The sequence below is a fragment of the Xenopus laevis genome, chromosome 3S, assembly GCF_017654675.1.
Source record: "Xenopus laevis strain J_2021 chromosome 3S, Xenopus_laevis_v10.1, whole genome shotgun sequence".
Lineage (NCBI taxonomy): Eukaryota > Metazoa > Chordata > Amphibia > Anura > Pipidae > Xenopus > Xenopus laevis.
In genome coordinates this window covers 1382949-1401585 of record NC_054376.1, presented here as the reverse complement: position 1 = coordinate 1401585, position 18637 = coordinate 1382949, and the positions used below count along the sequence as shown (strand labels likewise).

The window sequence follows — 18637 nt, the reverse complement described above, 5'->3', positions numbered from 1 at the left end:
AGGAGTAGCTGTGGGTACAGGGAGTAGCTTTGGGTACAGGGAGTAGCTGTGGCTGTGAGGAGTAGCTGTGGGTACAGGGAGTAGCTGTGGCTGTGAGGAGTAGCTGTGGGTACAGGGAGTAGCTGTGGCTGTGAGGAGTAGCTGTGGGTACAGGGATTTGCTGTGGGTACAGGGAGTAGCTGTGGCTGTGAGGAAAAGCTGTGGGTACAGGGAGTAGCTGTGGCTGTGAGGAGCAGCTGTGGGTACAGGGAGTAGCTGTGGGTGCGTGGAGTAGCTGTGGCTGCGAGGAGTAGCTGTGGCTGTGGGGAGTAGCTATGGGTAGTGGGTACGGGGAGTAGTGGTGGGTGCCTGTTCATCCGGGGGACCGTTTCCCTGAGAATATGAATAATATATACAGCTGGTGGGGTTTTGGGCTCCTGTGCGGCTCATGCCCATGGGACGGGCACAGACGCCCTTTGTTCTGCCTGTTTTGTTTACATTCCACACTGAATGGGCTCTTTGTTCTGTTCCGGCAGCCCAAGGTGGAGATGCACACGAGTATCCTGCAAGTCTCCATCCCCTCCTTCTCCTCAATCAGACCCTTCCAGCGGCAGAATGAAGCGCCAGCTCCTGCTCCAAAAGAGGAAGCTTCTCCCCCCGACGTTGGGTAAATGCCCCAGTCCCATGTTTCCCCTGCCCCTGGGCACTAGATGTTCTCACCTGGGGGGGCTTTATTCCGGGGATACAGTTGGAGTTTTATTAGAAGGGACAAGTCTGATGTATTGATCTGGGGAGAAATCTGAGGAGTAAAAGGATTTTCCCCCCCTTAAGACTTTGGGGGTGGGGGGGTTGTATTCACTTTATTTGGGGTCACTTTAAATAGGGTTATTATAGGGTGAACTAGAGTCTTCTCTGAGCCCCAGGTACTAAGGAACCCTAGAGGACACGGGATGCTGGGAGTTGTAGTTTTGAGGAATTCTATGGGTTATTGGTCCGTAGGGATTAACCCCATTGCCGTTCCAGGGGCAGCCAGAATAAAGGTGTAGGTGGGGTTCCACATTTCACCACTAGGGGGTTCCTCACGGCCAATAACACCCCAATTGTTTGGCTGGAGGATGAGCCCCTCACCCCCCGTGTCCTATGAGAATAAATTCCATTTCTGCTTTTTCCAGCGATGGTGAGACCCCCAGCCTCCCTGCAGATGCCACAACCCCAGAGGTGCCAGGGTAAGTCCAGTAACAGATAATGGCGGCATTTACCTGTATAATAACAGGGGCGCGCGTCCAGACCCCTACGGAAAAGCCAAAGCAAGAATTCTTATCAAACAGTGACCACTAGGGGGCGGAGTTTTATTTATTTATTTAATATTTCTATATATAATTTTTGCTATTTATTTTCCCTTTAATAAGCGAGCGCCTTGTTTTGTTCAGATCTCCCGTCAGGAAATCCAGCAGCCTGGGGAGCCTGAAGAAGGAACCTGCTGAGCTGGTGAGTGCCCCCCGTTTTAGCATCAAGCCCCACAAATCAAGGGGTGACCCTAAAACAAGATTGTGCCGAATCTATAGCAACATCGAATCTTCTTTCCTTCTTGTTCTGCCTACGAGAAGCTGCTCCTGGCCTCCACTTGCAACGCCATAGAATTAGGCAAATCCTATCTTTCTGCCACTGGCTCTACTTCCTGCTTCACACAAGCTCCTCCCCAGTTTTCGGGTGCTGCCACCCCTCTCACCTTCCCCATGGTTTATCTTTCAGAGAACGGTTTCCCCAGAACCGGGCAAGTTCGAAACCCTCCCTCCGCGTCCCCCCGGCCAGGGGGCAGCCCCCGATGATGAGAGTTTTGGAAGTCGTAAAGCCAGGTCATCCTTCGGCCGAGGTTTCTTTAAGATGAAAAATACCAAGAAGACGTCGAGTACCCCCAATCTAGGTATGTAGTACTGGGGTGTGCTCCTGCCCCCAGGATAAAACATTGGCAAACATTTTCTTAAAGGATAAGTAAACCTTTAAAATAAGTGAGTGTAAAACTGATGAGGGAGTTATTCTAAGAACTTGTCTTTTACATTCATTATTTATTTTCTTTTTAATCCAAGATATTAAGGGATACATGTGCTGTTACTATGAATGAATTTTGTTCCAACAGCGCCACCTGCTGGTCAGTTTCCCATATATAAGGTACTTGCGGGTCGGGTAGCGGGTAAGAATGCGGGTTGCAGGTCTGGGTTGCTGGTACAGGTTCCAAAAAAATGGACCTGCACATGACTCTAAGCAGTGGAGCTGCCATGGTGCTTGCATTCGGGGCAATACCACTCGCGGGATGTTTAAAGTTGCAGAGCTGTTGCTCAGATGCTTCTCAATTCATGGTAATCGTGAGACTCGGCCGAGTAGAATGCCTCTGTGAATTAAAGGGGAAGTTAACATTATCTTTGGATCCCACCATCTACATGTGACTAAAAGTTCATTGTAACATGAATGGGCCCCTTTAAATAAGTGCAGCTTATGAACAGATGTCGGTATCCGTTGCAGCGAGGGGTTAATGAGCAGTTCCTGCATGTGGCCGACAAATGCTCCCGAGGTTAATTTGCTTCCGATTGTTCCGTGGGAATATGAGAAACGTTTCTCTTTCCCACGTCAACAAGCTGCTCCGACAAATGTCCCTCCCCAGAATCGACAGTTGTGACTCCCTAGTGGTCAGTTCAGAGGGGTCTCTTTATTATTGAGACAGGACTTTATTAACCCCCCGTGTTCTGTCTCTGGATTATGGAAGGAAAGTTGGGCCCCCAGTGGAACACACAGAACCCCTCGCGGGCAGTGTCCTTGTCTATATGGGGGGGGGGAGCTGAATTCCAGAGTTAAAGGGGAAGTTAACCCTTCCATCACTTTCACTTGCGATGGTTTCAGCCGTTACAAAGAGATTCATTAGTGGATACATTTCTGTTTATTGACATTTACAGACCCAGAGGGTGGAGAGAAGCTTCGGGGGCCCCAGGGGGGCATTACTTTCAGTACTTGGCTCCTACGTTCCATTCCAGACAGGCCAGTGTGCAAGAGGGTGTCTGTTGGGTCACCCCCAAATACATACCGACCCCATGATAATAAGTGACCAGATAAACAAACCCTCCGCCTGCTTTGACTCCCCCAAAAACTGCCCCTGCGGAATCATCTGGCAGAGATTTGTGTTTCCCTCTGAGATGAGGGGGGGGGGGTGTTTACCCCAAATACAGGAAACTCTGCTCCACCTGTACCTGCAACATTTCCAATAATGACTCCTTGTACAGTCTGCTTGCCCCCCCCCCCCCGTTATCTTACTCTGGGGCTTTTCTTCTACACTTTCTGTGGCTGAGAGTGGGAAGTTATTATACATCGTTCCCTTCAGTCTCTGCCCCAGTGAGCTTACAATCTAAGATCCCTAACAAATTCCCATCAGCTCCTGTCCCTGTGAGCTTACAATCTAAGGTCCCTATCACATTCCCATCAGTCCCTGCCCCAGTGAGCTTACAATCTAATGTCCCTATCACATTCCCATCAATCCATGCCCCCGTGAGCTTACAATCTAAGGTCCCTATCACATTCCCATCAGTCCCTGACCCTGTGAGCTTACAATCTAAGGTTCCTATCACATTCCCATCAGTCCCTGACCCAGTGATCTTACAATCTAAGATCCCTATCACATTCCAATCAGTCCCTGTCCCAATGAGCTTACAATCTAATGTCCCTATCACATTCCCATCAGTCCCTGACCCTGTGAGCTTACAATCTAAGATCCCTATCACATTCCCATCAGTCCCTGCCCCAGTGAGCTTACAATCAAAACCCAATCACTTTTTTGCAGATTGACTGTATGGAATGGAACCCAAGGTCCAAGGTGTTTAGAAATCGTGCTTGTTAAATTAGTACCTGTTTCATATATAACTGCCCTGCTGCCAATTAACAAGGTCAAGGTAAGTTACCATGGTAATGGGCAATTAATAATGGTTCTGTGATACAGATCATGTGACAGGGGCTGTTGACCTCATGGCGGCTGTATTGCAATGAAACATTAAAGGGGAAGTGAAACTGGCTTTAATTGCATGGCAGTCATCTGAATTACTCTGTTAAATACCTTAAAAATCCTCTCTGGTTTCTAGGGTCAGTGACCCCCGCCCAGCAACGGCAGTGGTTGAAGATATTTATCATGAATTAACACATATGTTTCAGTCTGTTATTCAGCCCACTGCCAGGTTGTTAGGATCAGTGACCATAGCAACCAGAAAGTCCTTCTTTAAAGAGCACTTGTGTCTGTTATGGGGTCTCTGCGGCGCCCCCCTGTGTCCAGGTCGCTATACTGTTTTAATAAATGTCTCTCTGCACATTCTCTCCCCGGGCTGCGTCTGATTATTGCGCATTTTATTGGGAATACGAAGATCGCAGCCGAAGTGCAAGTGCACCTGCCCTAGGTATAGTAAATCCGCATGTGTCCCCCCCTCGTGCTGTGCCTCATAACCCGCCGTGCTGCACATGTACCCCCAACCCATCGCTGTGTTTTATCCCCCCACTAAATCATTCATACGAGCCGTGACTAATTTGTGTAATAATAATCCCGCCCACTGCCCTAACCCCAAGTAACGCTCATCATTAGCGATTCACTCTCTTTTCTGCTCATTGGGAAACCTGAAGGGCCCCGGGGCCCTGGGAGTGATATGGATTCCATAGAGAGAGAGAGAGAGGGAAAGTGTCTGGCAGTTAAAGGGTTAAGCGCTTATTGTGCATATGGGTGGGAGCTGCCGAATGGGAGAACAAGGAAGTTAAATTCAAGATCTGAGGTGTATTTTCCCTTTAACCCTTCGTGTTCTAGAGCAGTTGCTCATTGCTTCGTTCCAGTGCTTAAAGGGACATTGTTTCTGCTGTGCAATTAATAATTAGTTCCCCTTTATCTTAGAGCTTTCCTCTGAGCTTCAGCGCAATGTTGTGCCATAAAGAGACATTTGGAAAATAGAGTTTTAACTTCACCTTTACTTGCCCTGTCCCATCAGTAACCAGTATAAACCAATATCCCCCCCCGTTATTGGGTCCCTGGGAGACAATACGTCTGTGATGTCATAATCCCCTAATTCCAGCCGCAACCAGAAATCCAAAACTCTCCTTATTGGCACCTCATTAATAACAGTAATTAGTCCTAAGCCTCATTAGTGACACTGGGGCAGCTTCTGTGGCAAATTCATTCCTGTGCAGATTCCATGGGGGGGAGGGGTTGAGAAGAACAGGTAAGTACCTTATCCCAGGATCCTCTGCTTTCCCAGTTCTGCCTCGTGCCATAATTAATTGTTTTAGGGATACGCTGAGTTCTAAACCCGAAATCCACCCCCAGAATTATACCCAGTACTGATCCAAACTGGATTAGCTCTCAAGGGAAGAAGCTGCTAAATCCCATAAAATTCCAGGATTCAGGCAAAACTCCGACCGAACTCAGCGCATCCCTAATATGTGTCAGTCCTGGATCCGAATCCTGTTGTGCAGAAGTTTTGTTTCTGATACTGTAATACATTGTACCCCGACTTCCTCTGACCCAGAACTGCTACTTCCCACTATCCCTGCACTGCTGCTTCTGACTCCTGATACAACTTCAGAAACAATGACAGTTACACAGAACTATAAACCCAGTGAGAATGAGGAATGAATGGATATTGGGAAGTTGTATCAGGAGTCAGAAGCAGCAGTGCAGAGAAAGGGACAGACACAATGACAGTTACACAGAACTATAAACCCAGTGAGAATGAGGAATGAATGGATATTGGGAAGTTGTATCAGGAGTCAGAGGCAGCAGTGCAGAGAAAGGGACAGACACAATGACAGTTACACAGAACTATAAACCCAGTGAGAATGAGGAATGAATGGATATTGGGAAGTTGTATCAGGAGTCAGAAGCAGCAGTGCAGAGAAGAGAAAGGGACAGACACAATGACAGTTACACAGAACTATAAACCCAGTGAGAATGAGGAATGAATGGATATTGGGAAGTTGTATCAGGAGTCAGAAGCAGCAGTGCAGAGAAAGGGACAGACACAATGACAGTTACACAGAACTATAAACCCAGTGAGAATGAGGAATGAATGGATATTGGGAAGTTGTATCAGGAGTCAGAAGCAGCAGTGCAGAGAAAGGGACAGACACAATGACAGTTACACAGAACTATAAACCCAGTGAGAATGAGGAATGAATGGATATTGGGAAGTTGTACCAGGAGTCAGAAGCAGCAGTGCAGAGAAGAGAAAGGGACAGACACAATGACAGTTACACAGAACTATAAACCCAGTGAGAATGAGGAATGAATGGATATTGGGAAGTTGTATCAGGAGTCAGAAGCAGCAGTGCAGAGAAGAGAAAGGGACAGACACAATGACAGTTACACAGAACTATAAACCCAGTGAGAATGAGGAATGAATGGATATTGGGAAGTTGTATCAGGAGTCAGAGGCAGCAGTGCAGAGAAAGGGACAGACACAATGACAGTTACACAGAACTATAAACCCAGTGAGAATGAGGAATGAATGGATATTGGGAAGTTGTATCAGGAGTCAGAAGCAGCAGTGCAGAGAAGAGAAAGGGACAGACACAATGACAGTTACACAGAACTATAAACCCAGTGAGAATGAGGAATGAATGGATATTGGGAAGTTGTATCAGGAGTCAGAAGCAGCAGTGCAGAGAAAGGGACAGACACAATGACAGTTAGACAGAACTATAAACCCAGTGAGAATGAGGAATGAATGGATATTGGGAAGTTGTATCAGGAGTCAGAAGCAGCAGTGCAGAGAAGAGAAAGGGACAGACACAATGACAGTTACACAGAACTATAAACCCAGTGAGAATGAGGAATGAATGGATATTGGGAAGTTGTATCAGGAGTCAGAAGCAGCAGTGCAGAGAAAGGGACAGACACAATGACAGTTACACAGAACTATAAACCCAGTGAGAATGAGGAATGAATGGATATTGGGAAGTTGTATCAGGAGTCAGAAGCAGCAGTGCAGAGAAGAGAAAGGGACAGACACAATGACAGTTACACAGAACTATAAACCCAGTGAGAATGAGGAATGAATGGATATTGGGAAGTTGTATCAGGAGTCAGATGCAGCAGTGCAGAGACGAGAATGAATGGATATTGGGAAGTTACACAGAATAACAGTTTCTCTCATTAGGCAAAAAAATGTTTGTGGGTGGATTTCCCCTTTAACTTCTTCAGGTATAGAATAAAATAATGTGGGTGCAGTAACAAAACTGCCATGAAACTCTTTCTTTTACACTGAAAATCAGACACGGAGAAGGGCTCCACAGACCATCTGGATCTGGCAGTCTCTTCCCCGAATTCCATGGAAGGAGGAAGCCCCCACAGCTCTTCTCCCAACTACAAAAAGAAATCGAGAGGAATAAGGAAACTGTTTGGGAAGTGAGTACCCCATGGGGATCAGTATCTATTTACTTCCACTGGTAATATGTCTGTCCTACAAATTAGATCTAGAATCCTGCCATAAAGCAAGACAGGACTGCTGTATTTTTACCAAAAAGAAAAAGTAGACACCAGCAGAGGAAGTAGAGACAGTTGCATGAGTACCAGGAAATACACTCCCCCTGTGCAAAGGTAGTAGAAACAGTCACACGAGTACCAGGAAATACACTCCCCCGTGCAAAGGAAGTAGAGACAGTCACATGAGTACCAGGAAATACACTCCCCCGTGCAAAGGAAGTAGAAACAGTCACACAAGTACCAGGAAATACACTCCCCCTGTGCAAAGGAAGTAGAGACAGTCACACGAGTACCAGGAAATACACTCCCCCGTGCAAAGGAAGTAGAGACAGTCACACGAGTACCAGGAAATACACTCCCCCGTGCAAAGGAAGTAGAGACAGTCACATGAGTACCAGGAAATACACTCCCCTGTGCAAAGGAAGTAGAGACAGTCACATGAGTACCAGGAAATATACTCCCCCGTGCAAAGGAAGTAGAGACAGTCACACGAGTACCAGGAAATACACTCCCTGTGCAAAGGAAGTAGAGACAGTCACATGAGTACCAGGAAATACACTCCCCTCTGCAAAGGAAGTAGAGACAGTCACACGAGTACCAGAAAATACACTCCCCCATGCAAAGGAAGTAGAGACAGTCACACGAGTACCAGGAAATACACTCCCCTGTGCAAAGGAAGTAGAGACAGTCACACGAGTACCAGGAAATACACTCCCCCGTGCAAAGGAAGTAGAGACAGTCACATGAGTACCAGGAAATATACTCCCCCGTGCAAAGGAAGTAGAAACAGTCACATGAGTACCAGGAAATACACTCCCCCGTGCAAAGGAAGTAGAGACAGTCGCATGCGTACCAGGAAATACACTCCCCTCTGCAAAGGAAGTAGAGACAGTCACACGAGTACCAGGAAATACACTCCCCCATGCAAAGGAAGTAGAAACAGTCACACGAGTACCAGGAAATACACTCCCCCGTGCAAAGGAAGTAGAGACAGTCACACGAGTACCAGGAAATACACTCCCTCTTCAGTGGCATAATTTCCAATGCACGGGCCCTTAAAATACAACTTTTCCATTTTTGCTTTACATGTCGCAGGCTGAAGAGGAGTCAGTCCACAACACTGAACCAGGAAGATGAGCTGCCAGAGGAAGAATTTAAGAGGGGAGGAACAAGATCCACGGCTGGGCCTAGACTTGGCTGGTCCCGTGATCTGGGGCAAGTTAACAGGTGTGTGTTTGTAGCCAAAGCTTCTATAGCAGATAAATGGGTCCCAGTAGTGTTGCTTGTGAGTTAGTTGAAGCCATATTACATTATTTGTTGCTTTTCATGCAGAAACATAATCTTTTTTTTTTTAAATTTTAAAGGGTCACTAAAAAACTTAGGGACTGTTCCTGCTGAATTGTGCTTAGTACAGGGAATACCTATGCTGCCATAGTTTTATGGGATCTCTCTGTACAGACTATGAGCAAACTTAGGGACTGTTCCTGCTGAATTGTGCTTAGTACAGGGAATACCTATGTACCATAGTTTTATGGGATCTCTCTGTACAGACTATGAGCAAACTTAGGGGCTGTTCCTGCTGAATTGTGCTTAGTACAGGGAATACCTATGCTGCCATAGTTTTATGGGATCTCTCTGTACAGACTATGAGCAAACTTAGGGACTGTTCCTGCTGAATTGTGCTTAGTACAGAGGAATACCTATGCTGCCATAGTTTTATGGGATCTCTCTGTACAGACTATGAGCAAACTTAGGGGACTGTTCCTGCTGAATTGTGCTTAGTACAGGGAATACCTATGCTGCCATAGTTTTATGAGATCTCTCTGTACAGACTATGAGCAAACTTAGGGGACTGTTCCTGCTGAATTGTGCTTAGTACAGGGAATACCTATGTACCATAGTTTTATGGGATCTCTCTGTACAGACTATGAGCAAACTTAGGGACTGTTCCTGCTGAATTGTGCTTAGTACAGGGGATACCTATGCTGCCATAGTTTTATGGGATCTCTCTGTACAGACTATTAGCAAACTTAGGGGCTGTTCCTGCTGAATTGTGCTCAGTACAGGGATTATGATAAATAATTTTCTCTGCAGTGAGCTGGACACGCCGTTTGCTAAGTGGACGAAGGATCAAGTGTGCACGTGGCTTCGGGATCAAGGATTGGGCGGTTACGTGAGCAGTTGCAAGCAGTGGATCGTCTCAGGACAGACTTTACTTCATGCCTCTCAGCATGACCTGGAGAAGGTGCGGGGAGTTGGATGGGTGCAGATGTTATTTTCTAAGGAACTTTCCAGTTCATGTTGATTAAATATTTTCATTGGTTTGATGTGTGAATGTAATTTGGCCATTTATACCTTCTGCACTGCTGGTTCTGACTCCTGAAACCTTGTAGCAGAAGCCAGCAGATTGTCAGACCTGGAGGAGAACTGTTTGACGTCAGGCTGAGGGCAGAGAAAGGGACAGACAGACTGTTGCCATTTATACGTGAGGTTAGAACTGAATGGATTTATTGTATCAGTGAGTGAAAGTGAATGAGGAGAAAGGGAAAAGCAAAGGAAGAGTTTCCAGTTTTCTTCTGCACCACAGATTCCCCCCTCAGCCTTCACTAATGCCCCCGGCTTCTGCCCCGTCCCTCACATCTGCCCCCTGCTGTTTCCCACAGGAACTGGGGATCAAACAGCCGTTGCACAGGAAGAAGCTCCAGTTGGCTCTGCAGTCGCTGGGGTCGGAGGACGAGAGCAATTATGGGAGATTGGACTACAGATGGGTGACCAGTAAGTGGCTCTGCGGGGTGCCCCAAGGGCTTCTGGGAGTGCCCCCCAACTCTCACTCACTCTCTTTTCTCTGCCCCAGGATGGCTGGATGATATTGGGCTCCCCCAGTACAAGACCCAGTTTGATGACTCCAAGATTGATGGGAGGATGCTCCACTATTTGGCTGTGGTAAGTGATGACGTCTCCGTCCTGTAAGGGCCACACACTGTCACCCCTCTGTACAACCTGGGGACCAAGAGGAGACCCATAACCCACTGTTACACCCCCGGACAGTTACACCCCAGGACTGTTACACCCCAGGACTGTTACACCCCAGGACTGTTACACCCCAGGACAGTTACACCCCAGGACAGTTACACCCCAGGACAGTTACACCCCAGGACAGTTACACCCCAGGACAGTTACACCCCAGGACAGTTACACCCCAGGACAGTTACACCCCAGGACAGTTACACCCCAGGACAGTTACACCCCAGGACAGTTACACCCCCGGACAGTTACACCCCAGGACAGTTACACCCCAGGACAGTTACACCCCAGGACAGTTACACCCCAGGACAGTTACACCCCAGGACAGTTACACCGCAGGACTGTTACACCCCAGGACAGTTACACCCTTCCCCAGGACAGTTACACCCCAGGACAGTTACACCCCAGGACAGTTACACCCCAGGACAGTTACACCCCAGGACAGTTACACCCCAGGACAGTTACACCCCAGGACAGTTACACCCCAGGACAGTTACACCCCAGGACAGTTACACCCCAGGACAGTTACACCCCCGGACAGTTACACCCCAGGACAGTTACACCCCAGGACAGTTACACCCCAGGACAGTTACACCCCAGGACAGTTACACCCCAGGACAGTTACACCCCAGGACAGTTACACCCCAGGACAGTTACACCCCAGGACAGTTACACCGCAGGACTGTTACACCCCAGGACAGTTACACCCCAGGACAGTTACACCCCAGGACAGTTACACCCCAGGACAGTTACACCCCAGGACAGTTACACCCCAGGACAGTTACACCCCAGGACAGTTACACCCCAGGACTGTTACACCCCAGGACTGTTACACCCCAGGACTGTTACCTACAGGGACACTGTTACACCCCAGGACACTGTTACACCCCAGGACACTGTTACACCCCAGGACAGTTACACCCCAGGATACACATGGTGCTGATGCTGCAGCTCAATCCACCGCATTTCATGTGTACAGGGGCCAAAACAATCAATAGAAGTGCAAGTTCCGCAGCCAAGTGCATTGCAAGGGCCCCTCCATGTGTTTCCCTTCTACCACACGTCCCTCAACCGCTCCTGCAGGGGGGCAGCCAACCCCTAAATCTGTCTCCCCCTCCTCGGGACCCTCCTGTTTGATCAGCTCATACATTGTGATTATTAGGAGGATCTGCTCTCCCTGAAAGTGGTCAGTGTCCTCCACCATCTCAGTATAAAGAGAGCCATTCAGGTTCTGCGGATCAACAGCTTCGAGCCCAACTGTCTGCGCCGGCGCCCGTCTGATGAGGTAACAACTGCCCCTGTATATATATATTTCATATATACTCCTATAGTGATATATAGATATTTCATATATACTCCTATAGTCATATATAGATATTTCATATATACTCCTATAGTCATATATAGATATCTCATATATACTCCTATAGTCATATATAGATATCTCATATATACTCCTATAGTCATATATAGATATCTCATATATACTCCTATAGTCATATATAGATATCTCATATATACTCCTATAGTGATATATAGATATTTCATATATACTCCTATAGTCATATATAGATATTTCATATATACTCCTATATTCATATATAGATATTTCATATATACTCCTATAGTCATATATAGATATTTCATATATACTCCTATAGTGATGTTCTGATGAGGTAAGCACTGCCCCTATATATATATATATATATAGATAGATAGATAGATAGATAGATAGATAGATAGATAGATAGATATAGATCTAGATATATATAGATATATATATACTCGCATAGTGGGGGGGCTGTTTCCCCAAGTGCATGAAAGTGGGGTGTATGGTTTGTGCCTGGGTGACCCCCCTCGTTTCTCCGCAGAGTAACATCAGCCCCTCGGAGGTGGCGCAATGGACCAATCACAGGGTCATGGAGTGGTTACGTTCGGTGGATCTGGCAGAATACGCCCCGAATTTACGGGGGAGTGGCGTGCACGGGGGGCTGATGGTGAGATTCTGGATTTCCTGATTATTAAACACTGTAGATACCGGGATCTGTTATCCGGAAACCCGTTATCCAGAAATGTTAACATGATTTTCTAGTACACTTAAAGTATAAAGATCCAAATAATGGAAAGATCCGTTATCCAGAAACCCCAGGTTCCGAGCATTCTGGATACTCTGTGCATTGGCCCCTTCGTATTCCAGCAAGGAGTTAATTCAAACTAAAATCTCCCAGTACCCAGCGGGTTTGGGTGGCACCTGAACCAGGAATAATGACCTTTATATTTCCTTTATTTTCCTTTCCGGGCTGTTCCTTTACTAATAATCGGGCGTGGCCGTGTCACTTCCTCATTAACCGCTTCATAATTAGCCCCTCCTCCTAATGTCCCAAAGCTGCTGACAGCCAATCACATTTGCCGCCTCTTCTATTTCTAATCCCTGCAGTTGATCCCAGAAACTGACATAAGCCCCCCCACTCACCTGAGTCCCCAGAGTGGCCAATGTGGCAGTTACCTGATCTGACAGAGAGAAACCAGACCTGAGCTTGTCAGCAGTTTAGTCGGCAGTTAGGACTCACTAATTAGTCGGCAGTTAGGACTCACTAATTATTCATCATGTTCCTTGCGGTGTCACTTTCCCTTGTGATCCAGTTACTGCGCCGCACCCTCTGATGGCGCTACTGATACCTGGGCTGCACCTACAGGGACCAATCAGCAGCTCCTGGGATGTCAATGACTATTCCAATAAATCTGTCAATCATGGAAAGCTTGTGACAACCATCCAATCAGATTGCACAGCCCCGCCCCTCAGTCTCACATTCTTCACCTGCAGGTTCTCGAGCCTCGTTTTAATGTGGAGACAATGGCCCAGTTACTGAATATCCCACCCAACAAGACCCTCCTGCGCCGGCACTTAGCCACCCACTTCAACCTCCTCATTGGCCAACAGGCCCAGATACAGAAGCAGGAAGCCCTGGCGTCCCCAGAATATGTGCTCCTGACTGCCACCGCTAAAGTAAAGGTGAGTCCTTTGTCTGCCAGTATGAGGGTATAGATTATTGTGTGTGCCCAGAGCATTCCTTCTCTGTATATTTGTATTTATACATATGGGAGGAGGAGGTGCCATATTGATTCCCTTAGACAGTACAGTGTGAGGGTATAGCTTATTGTCTGCCCAGAACATTCCTTCTCTGTATATTTGTATTTATACATATGGGAGGAGGAGGTGCCATATTGATTCCCTTAGACAGTACAGTATGAGGGTATAGCTTATTGTGTGCCCAGAACATTCCTTCTCTGTATATTTGTATTTATACATATGGGAGGAGGTGCCATATTGATTCCCTTAGACAGTACAGTATGAGGGTATAGCTTATTGTGTGCCCAGAACATTCCTTCTCTGTATATTTGTATTTATACATATGGGAGGAGGAGGTGCCATATTGATTCCCTTAGACAGTACAGTATGAGGGTATAGCTTATTGTGTGCCCAGAACATTCCTTCTCTGTATATTTGTATTTATACATATGGGAGGAGGGAGGTGCCATATTGATTCCCTTAGACAGTACCGTATGAGGGTATAGCTTATTGTGTGCCCAGAACATTCCTTCTCTGTATATTTGTATTTATACATATGGGAGGAGGTGCCATATTGATTCCCTTAGACAGTACAGTATGAGGGTATAGCTTATTGTGTGCCCAGAACATTCCTTCTCTGTATATTTGTATTTATACATATGGGAGGAGGAGGTGCCATATTGATTCCCTTAGACAGTACAGTATGAGGGTATAGCTTATTGTGTGCCCAGAACATTCCTTCTCTGTATATTTGTATTTATACCTATGGGAGGAGGAGGTGCCATATTGATTCCCTTAGACAGTACAGTATGAGGGTATAGATTATTGTGTGTGCCCAGAGCATTCCTTCTCTGTATATTTGTATTTATACATATGGGAGGAGGGAGGTGCCATATTGATTCCCTTAGACAGTACAGTATGAGGGTATAGCTTATTGTGTGCCCAGAACATTCCTTCTCTGTATATTTGTATTTATACATATGGGAGGAGGAGGTGCCATATTGATTCCCTTAGACAGTACAGTATGAGGCTATAGCTTATTGTGTGCCCAGAACATTCCTTCTCTGTATATTTGTATTTATACATATGGGAGGAGGAGGTGCCATATTGATTCCCTTAGACAGTACAGTATGAGGGTATAGCTTATTGTGTGCCCAGAACATTCCTTCTCTGTATATTTGTATTTATACATATGGGAGGAGGAGGTGCCATATTGATTCCCTTCGACAGTACAGTAGGGGGTGGAGCTTATTCCCAGAGTGCATGGATTGAGCAGACTGACAGACACTGAGACTAGAAGTAAATATTATGATTTCTCTCCCTATGAAGCCAAAGAAAGTGGCGTTCAGTAACTTTGGAACGTTGCGGAAGAAGAAGCAGGAGGAGGTGGAGGAATACTTGTGTCCGATGGATTTGGATCAGAATTCTGGCGATGGGATAATAACGCCCCTGAGGCCCAGTCTGGATCTGCGCATGTTAAATGATGACGATTTGGACCGACTGGAGCAGGTGAGGGAAACGGCAGTTGGTGACAGTGAGTGGGTGACAGACAGTAGATGCAGGGAACAGCCTTCCAGCAGGGGTGGCAGGGCTCCGTAATGAAGTTAAATAGAAGAGAATAAGTCAGGGGGGGGGGATATACAGGAGGAGAATGTTATTAATGTTGTTTCTTTCCTGCCCCCAGATGGAGGATTCAGAGGGGACAGTGAGGCAAATCGGGGCGTTCTCTGAAGGAATAAACAATCTGACAGTAAGTGCCTCTGAGCTGCGCCTGTGGGTATCATGACACTGGGTGAGAAAGTCCTTATTCTGATGAATAATATATATATCTGTCTGTATTCTCTCTGGTTGCTAGCGCCAGCCCCCCTAGCAACCCCTGTATCATCTGCAAGGCTGAGCCTTATTATTATTGTTTGTGCCGCAGCACATGCTGAAGGAGGACGACATGTTTCTGGATTACTCCGCCCTCTCGCCCAGCGTCACAGACGACGACTCCAACGTGTGACGATCCATGTGACGACTCCGCCTCCTGTGTCCTTGGCCCCTCCCTGTTCCGGATTTTATATATTTTACGGGTTCAAGTTGGAGAGGAAACCGCGTGCCTTTTGGTTCCGTTGCAATAAAGTAGTGCCGTGATAGGGTTAATGAGCTGCACCCCCTGTTGTTACTGCTGAGATACTCACTACCATTATGTTATATTGCTCTGCTTACTATAGACTGGTAACTAGAGGGTTAACATCCCCCAGTGCAAAATCAGCACCAGGACCCCCTTCTTCCTGTGACTCCCCCCAAACTGTGCTCCCCTCATTGTCATTATTGGGGTGTAACTATAGAGGAAGCAGATCTGGGGGCCTGATGGGTAACCGACTTATTCCTATAGTAATGATTTTGCTGTGGGGCCCAGTAACTTCTAATGAAGGGCCACGGCCAGATGCCCCCCCCAAATTTCCCAGTCCAGTTATTATGGGTATTTCCTGGTACTCGTGTATCAACTTCCTTTCTGGTGAATGAACGGCAGTCCAGTCTTACTTTATGGCACTGATTCTAGACACATCCAGCCCTTCCTCCCATATACAGGATTCTGTATTCATAGTAAGAGAGAGAGAGAGAGAGAGAGAGAGAATTTTGGGGGGAAATTACTGAGAGTAGTGGCTACAGGGCTTGGCTTGAAAGTAGGAGGCGGAGCAGGAAAATATGCAAAATGGCTGGTAACCATAGCAACCAGGTAGTTTAAACGCCAGGCAGCTCAGAAACGGACAGAAATCAGTTTCCACCCCAAAAATAAAGGTCATTGGCGATTAAATAAAGTGTCCAAAAAAGAAAAACCCTTGTTCCCCTCTCAATCAAAACCTTCCAGACTTGTATTCTTATTGCTGAACTATAACTCTCCTCTCCCGGCCAATGGGAGCTGCTGACAAGATTTAGGTCAAGTTGCCACAACCTTGTTTTTTTTTATATATATATAATCTATTGCCCCCCGATATTTTCCTAACGACTGTTATTTTTATAGAGTTTTCTATTTAATAAACTGTTTATATAAATATATTTTGGGTCATGACGCGGGTTAATGAACCAGCTGGTTACTGGAATGGGCCGGGGGTACCCCCCACTAATCCTCTGCTTCGCTAATTACGTTATGTGCCAGCATGGAAGCCATACGAAGGGTTAATATTGGCTTGTGATGCTGAGTGTAACAAGTCGCCATTCATTGTGGCGGATATCTTGTTGCTAGGGTGCTGCTGACCTAGCAACCACACCGGGGTTAAACATAAGGATCAACACTAAGCTACATGAGAGTGCCATTGTTACTGTCCCTTTAAGGATTAAGCGTGTGGCCCCCAGGACCCCCGGCTCCTATTTCTGCTTTTCTATTGGCTCTCGCTCAGGGCAGGAGACTGGGACTTTGTTACGACTCTCACAGTGAAAGTGATGCCGTGTTTCTTGTGGGAAATTGGGGTGCAGTTGTGTTGTACAAAGTGCCGCAATAATCAGCCAATGTTCATGAGTCTTTATATGTAATAAATACACCGATGTTTCACTTCTGGGCCTCCTCTTGTGTCACAACCTGCAGTTTTTGTCCAGGGCTACAATGTACCCCCTGCTGTAAATGATAAGGATATTAGAAGTCACTGAGGGGTCTGTGACCATATAAAGGCACAAGGCTGCAGGCTGAGTTATACAGGGAACTCTGAGTATCACTCATGTATTATAAGGGATAATGTACCCCCTACTGTAAATGATAAGGATATTAGAAGTCACTGAGGGGTTGTTCTGTGACCATATAAAGGCACAAGACTGCAGGCTGAGTTATACAGGGAACTCTGAGTATCACTCATGTATTATAAGGGATAATGTACCCCCTACTGTAAATGATAAGGATATTAGAAGTCACTGAGGGGTTGTTCTGTGACCATATAAAGGCACAAAGCTGCAGGCTGAGTTATACAGGGAACTCTGAGTATCACTCATGTATTATAAGGGATAATGTACCCCCTACTGTAAATGATAAGGATATTAGAAGTCACTGAGGGGTTGTTCTGTGACCATATAAAGGCACAAGGCTGCAGGCTGAGTTATACAGGGAACTCTGAGTATCTCTCATGTATTATAAGGGATAATGTACCCCCTACTGTAAATGATAAGGATATTAGAAGTCACTGAGGGGTTGTTCTGTGACCATATAAAGGCACAAGGCTGCAGGCTGAGTTATACAGGGAACTCTGAGTATCACTCATGTATTATAAGGGATAATGTACCCCCTACTGTAAATGATAAGGATATTAGAAGTCACTGAGGGGTTGTTCTGTGACCATATAAAGGCACAAGGCTGCAGGCTGAGTTATACAGGGAACTCTGAGTATCACTCATGTATTATAAGGGATAATGTACCCCCTACTGTAAATGATAAGGATATTAGAAGTCACTGAGGGGTTGTTCTGTGACCATATAAAGGCACAAGGCTGCAGGCTGAGTTATACAGGGAACTCTGAGTATCACTCATGTATTATAAGGGATAATGTACCCCCTACTGTAAATGATAAGGATATTAGAAGTCACTGAGGGGTTGTTCTGTGACCATATAAAGGCACAAGGCTGCAGGCTGAGTTATACAGGGAACTCTGAGTATCACTCATGTATTATAAGGAATAATGTACCCCCTACTGTAAATAATAAGGATATTAGAAGTCACTGAGGGGTTGTTCTGTGACCATATAAAGGCACAAGGCTGCAGGCTGAGTTATACAGGGAACTCTGAGTATCACTCATGTATTATAAGGGATAATGTACCCCCTACTGTAAATGATAAGGATATTAGAAGTCACTGAGGGGTTGTTCTGTGACCATATAAAGACACAAGGCTGCAGGCTGAGTTATACAGGGAACTCTGAGTATCACTCATGTATTATAAGGGATAATGTACCCCCTACTGTAAATGATAAGGATATTAGAAGTCACTGAGGGGTTGTTCTGTGACCATATAAAGGCACAAGGCTGCAGGCTGAGTTATACAGGGAACTCTGAGTATCACTCATGTATTATAAGGGATAATGTACCCCCTACTGTAA

At 46.2% G+C, this 18637-nt stretch overlaps 1 protein-coding gene across 7 annotated transcripts in view; it reads left to right on the top strand.

The window, feature by feature from the left end:
- The window catches only part of ppfibp1.S (PTPRF interacting protein, binding protein 1 (liprin beta 1) S homeolog), a 40751-nt gene extending 23642 nt beyond the window's left edge, over positions 1 to 17109 (top strand). For 4 of the 7 annotated variants that reach the window (XM_018254161.2, XM_018254160.2, XM_018254159.2 and 1 more), the window contains 16 exons: positions 516 to 646; positions 1152 to 1205; positions 1410 to 1467; positions 1732 to 1903; positions 4377 to 4409; positions 7267 to 7399; positions 8573 to 8704; positions 9572 to 9722; positions 10141 to 10252; positions 10332 to 10420; positions 11664 to 11786; positions 12373 to 12498; positions 13326 to 13514; positions 14901 to 15080; positions 15256 to 15321; positions 15496 to 17109. In XM_018254161.2, the coding sequence (XP_018109650.1) occupies positions 516 to 646; positions 1152 to 1205; positions 1410 to 1467; positions 1732 to 1903; positions 4377 to 4409; positions 7267 to 7399; positions 8573 to 8704; positions 9572 to 9722; positions 10141 to 10252; positions 10332 to 10420; positions 11664 to 11786; positions 12373 to 12498; positions 13326 to 13514; positions 14901 to 15080; positions 15256 to 15321; positions 15496 to 15576 (1830 nt within the window). In that variant the 3' untranslated portion in view covers positions 15577 to 17109. 7 annotated transcript variants of the gene reach the window in all.
- The last annotated feature ends 1528 nt before the right edge of the window (positions 17110 to 18637 follow it).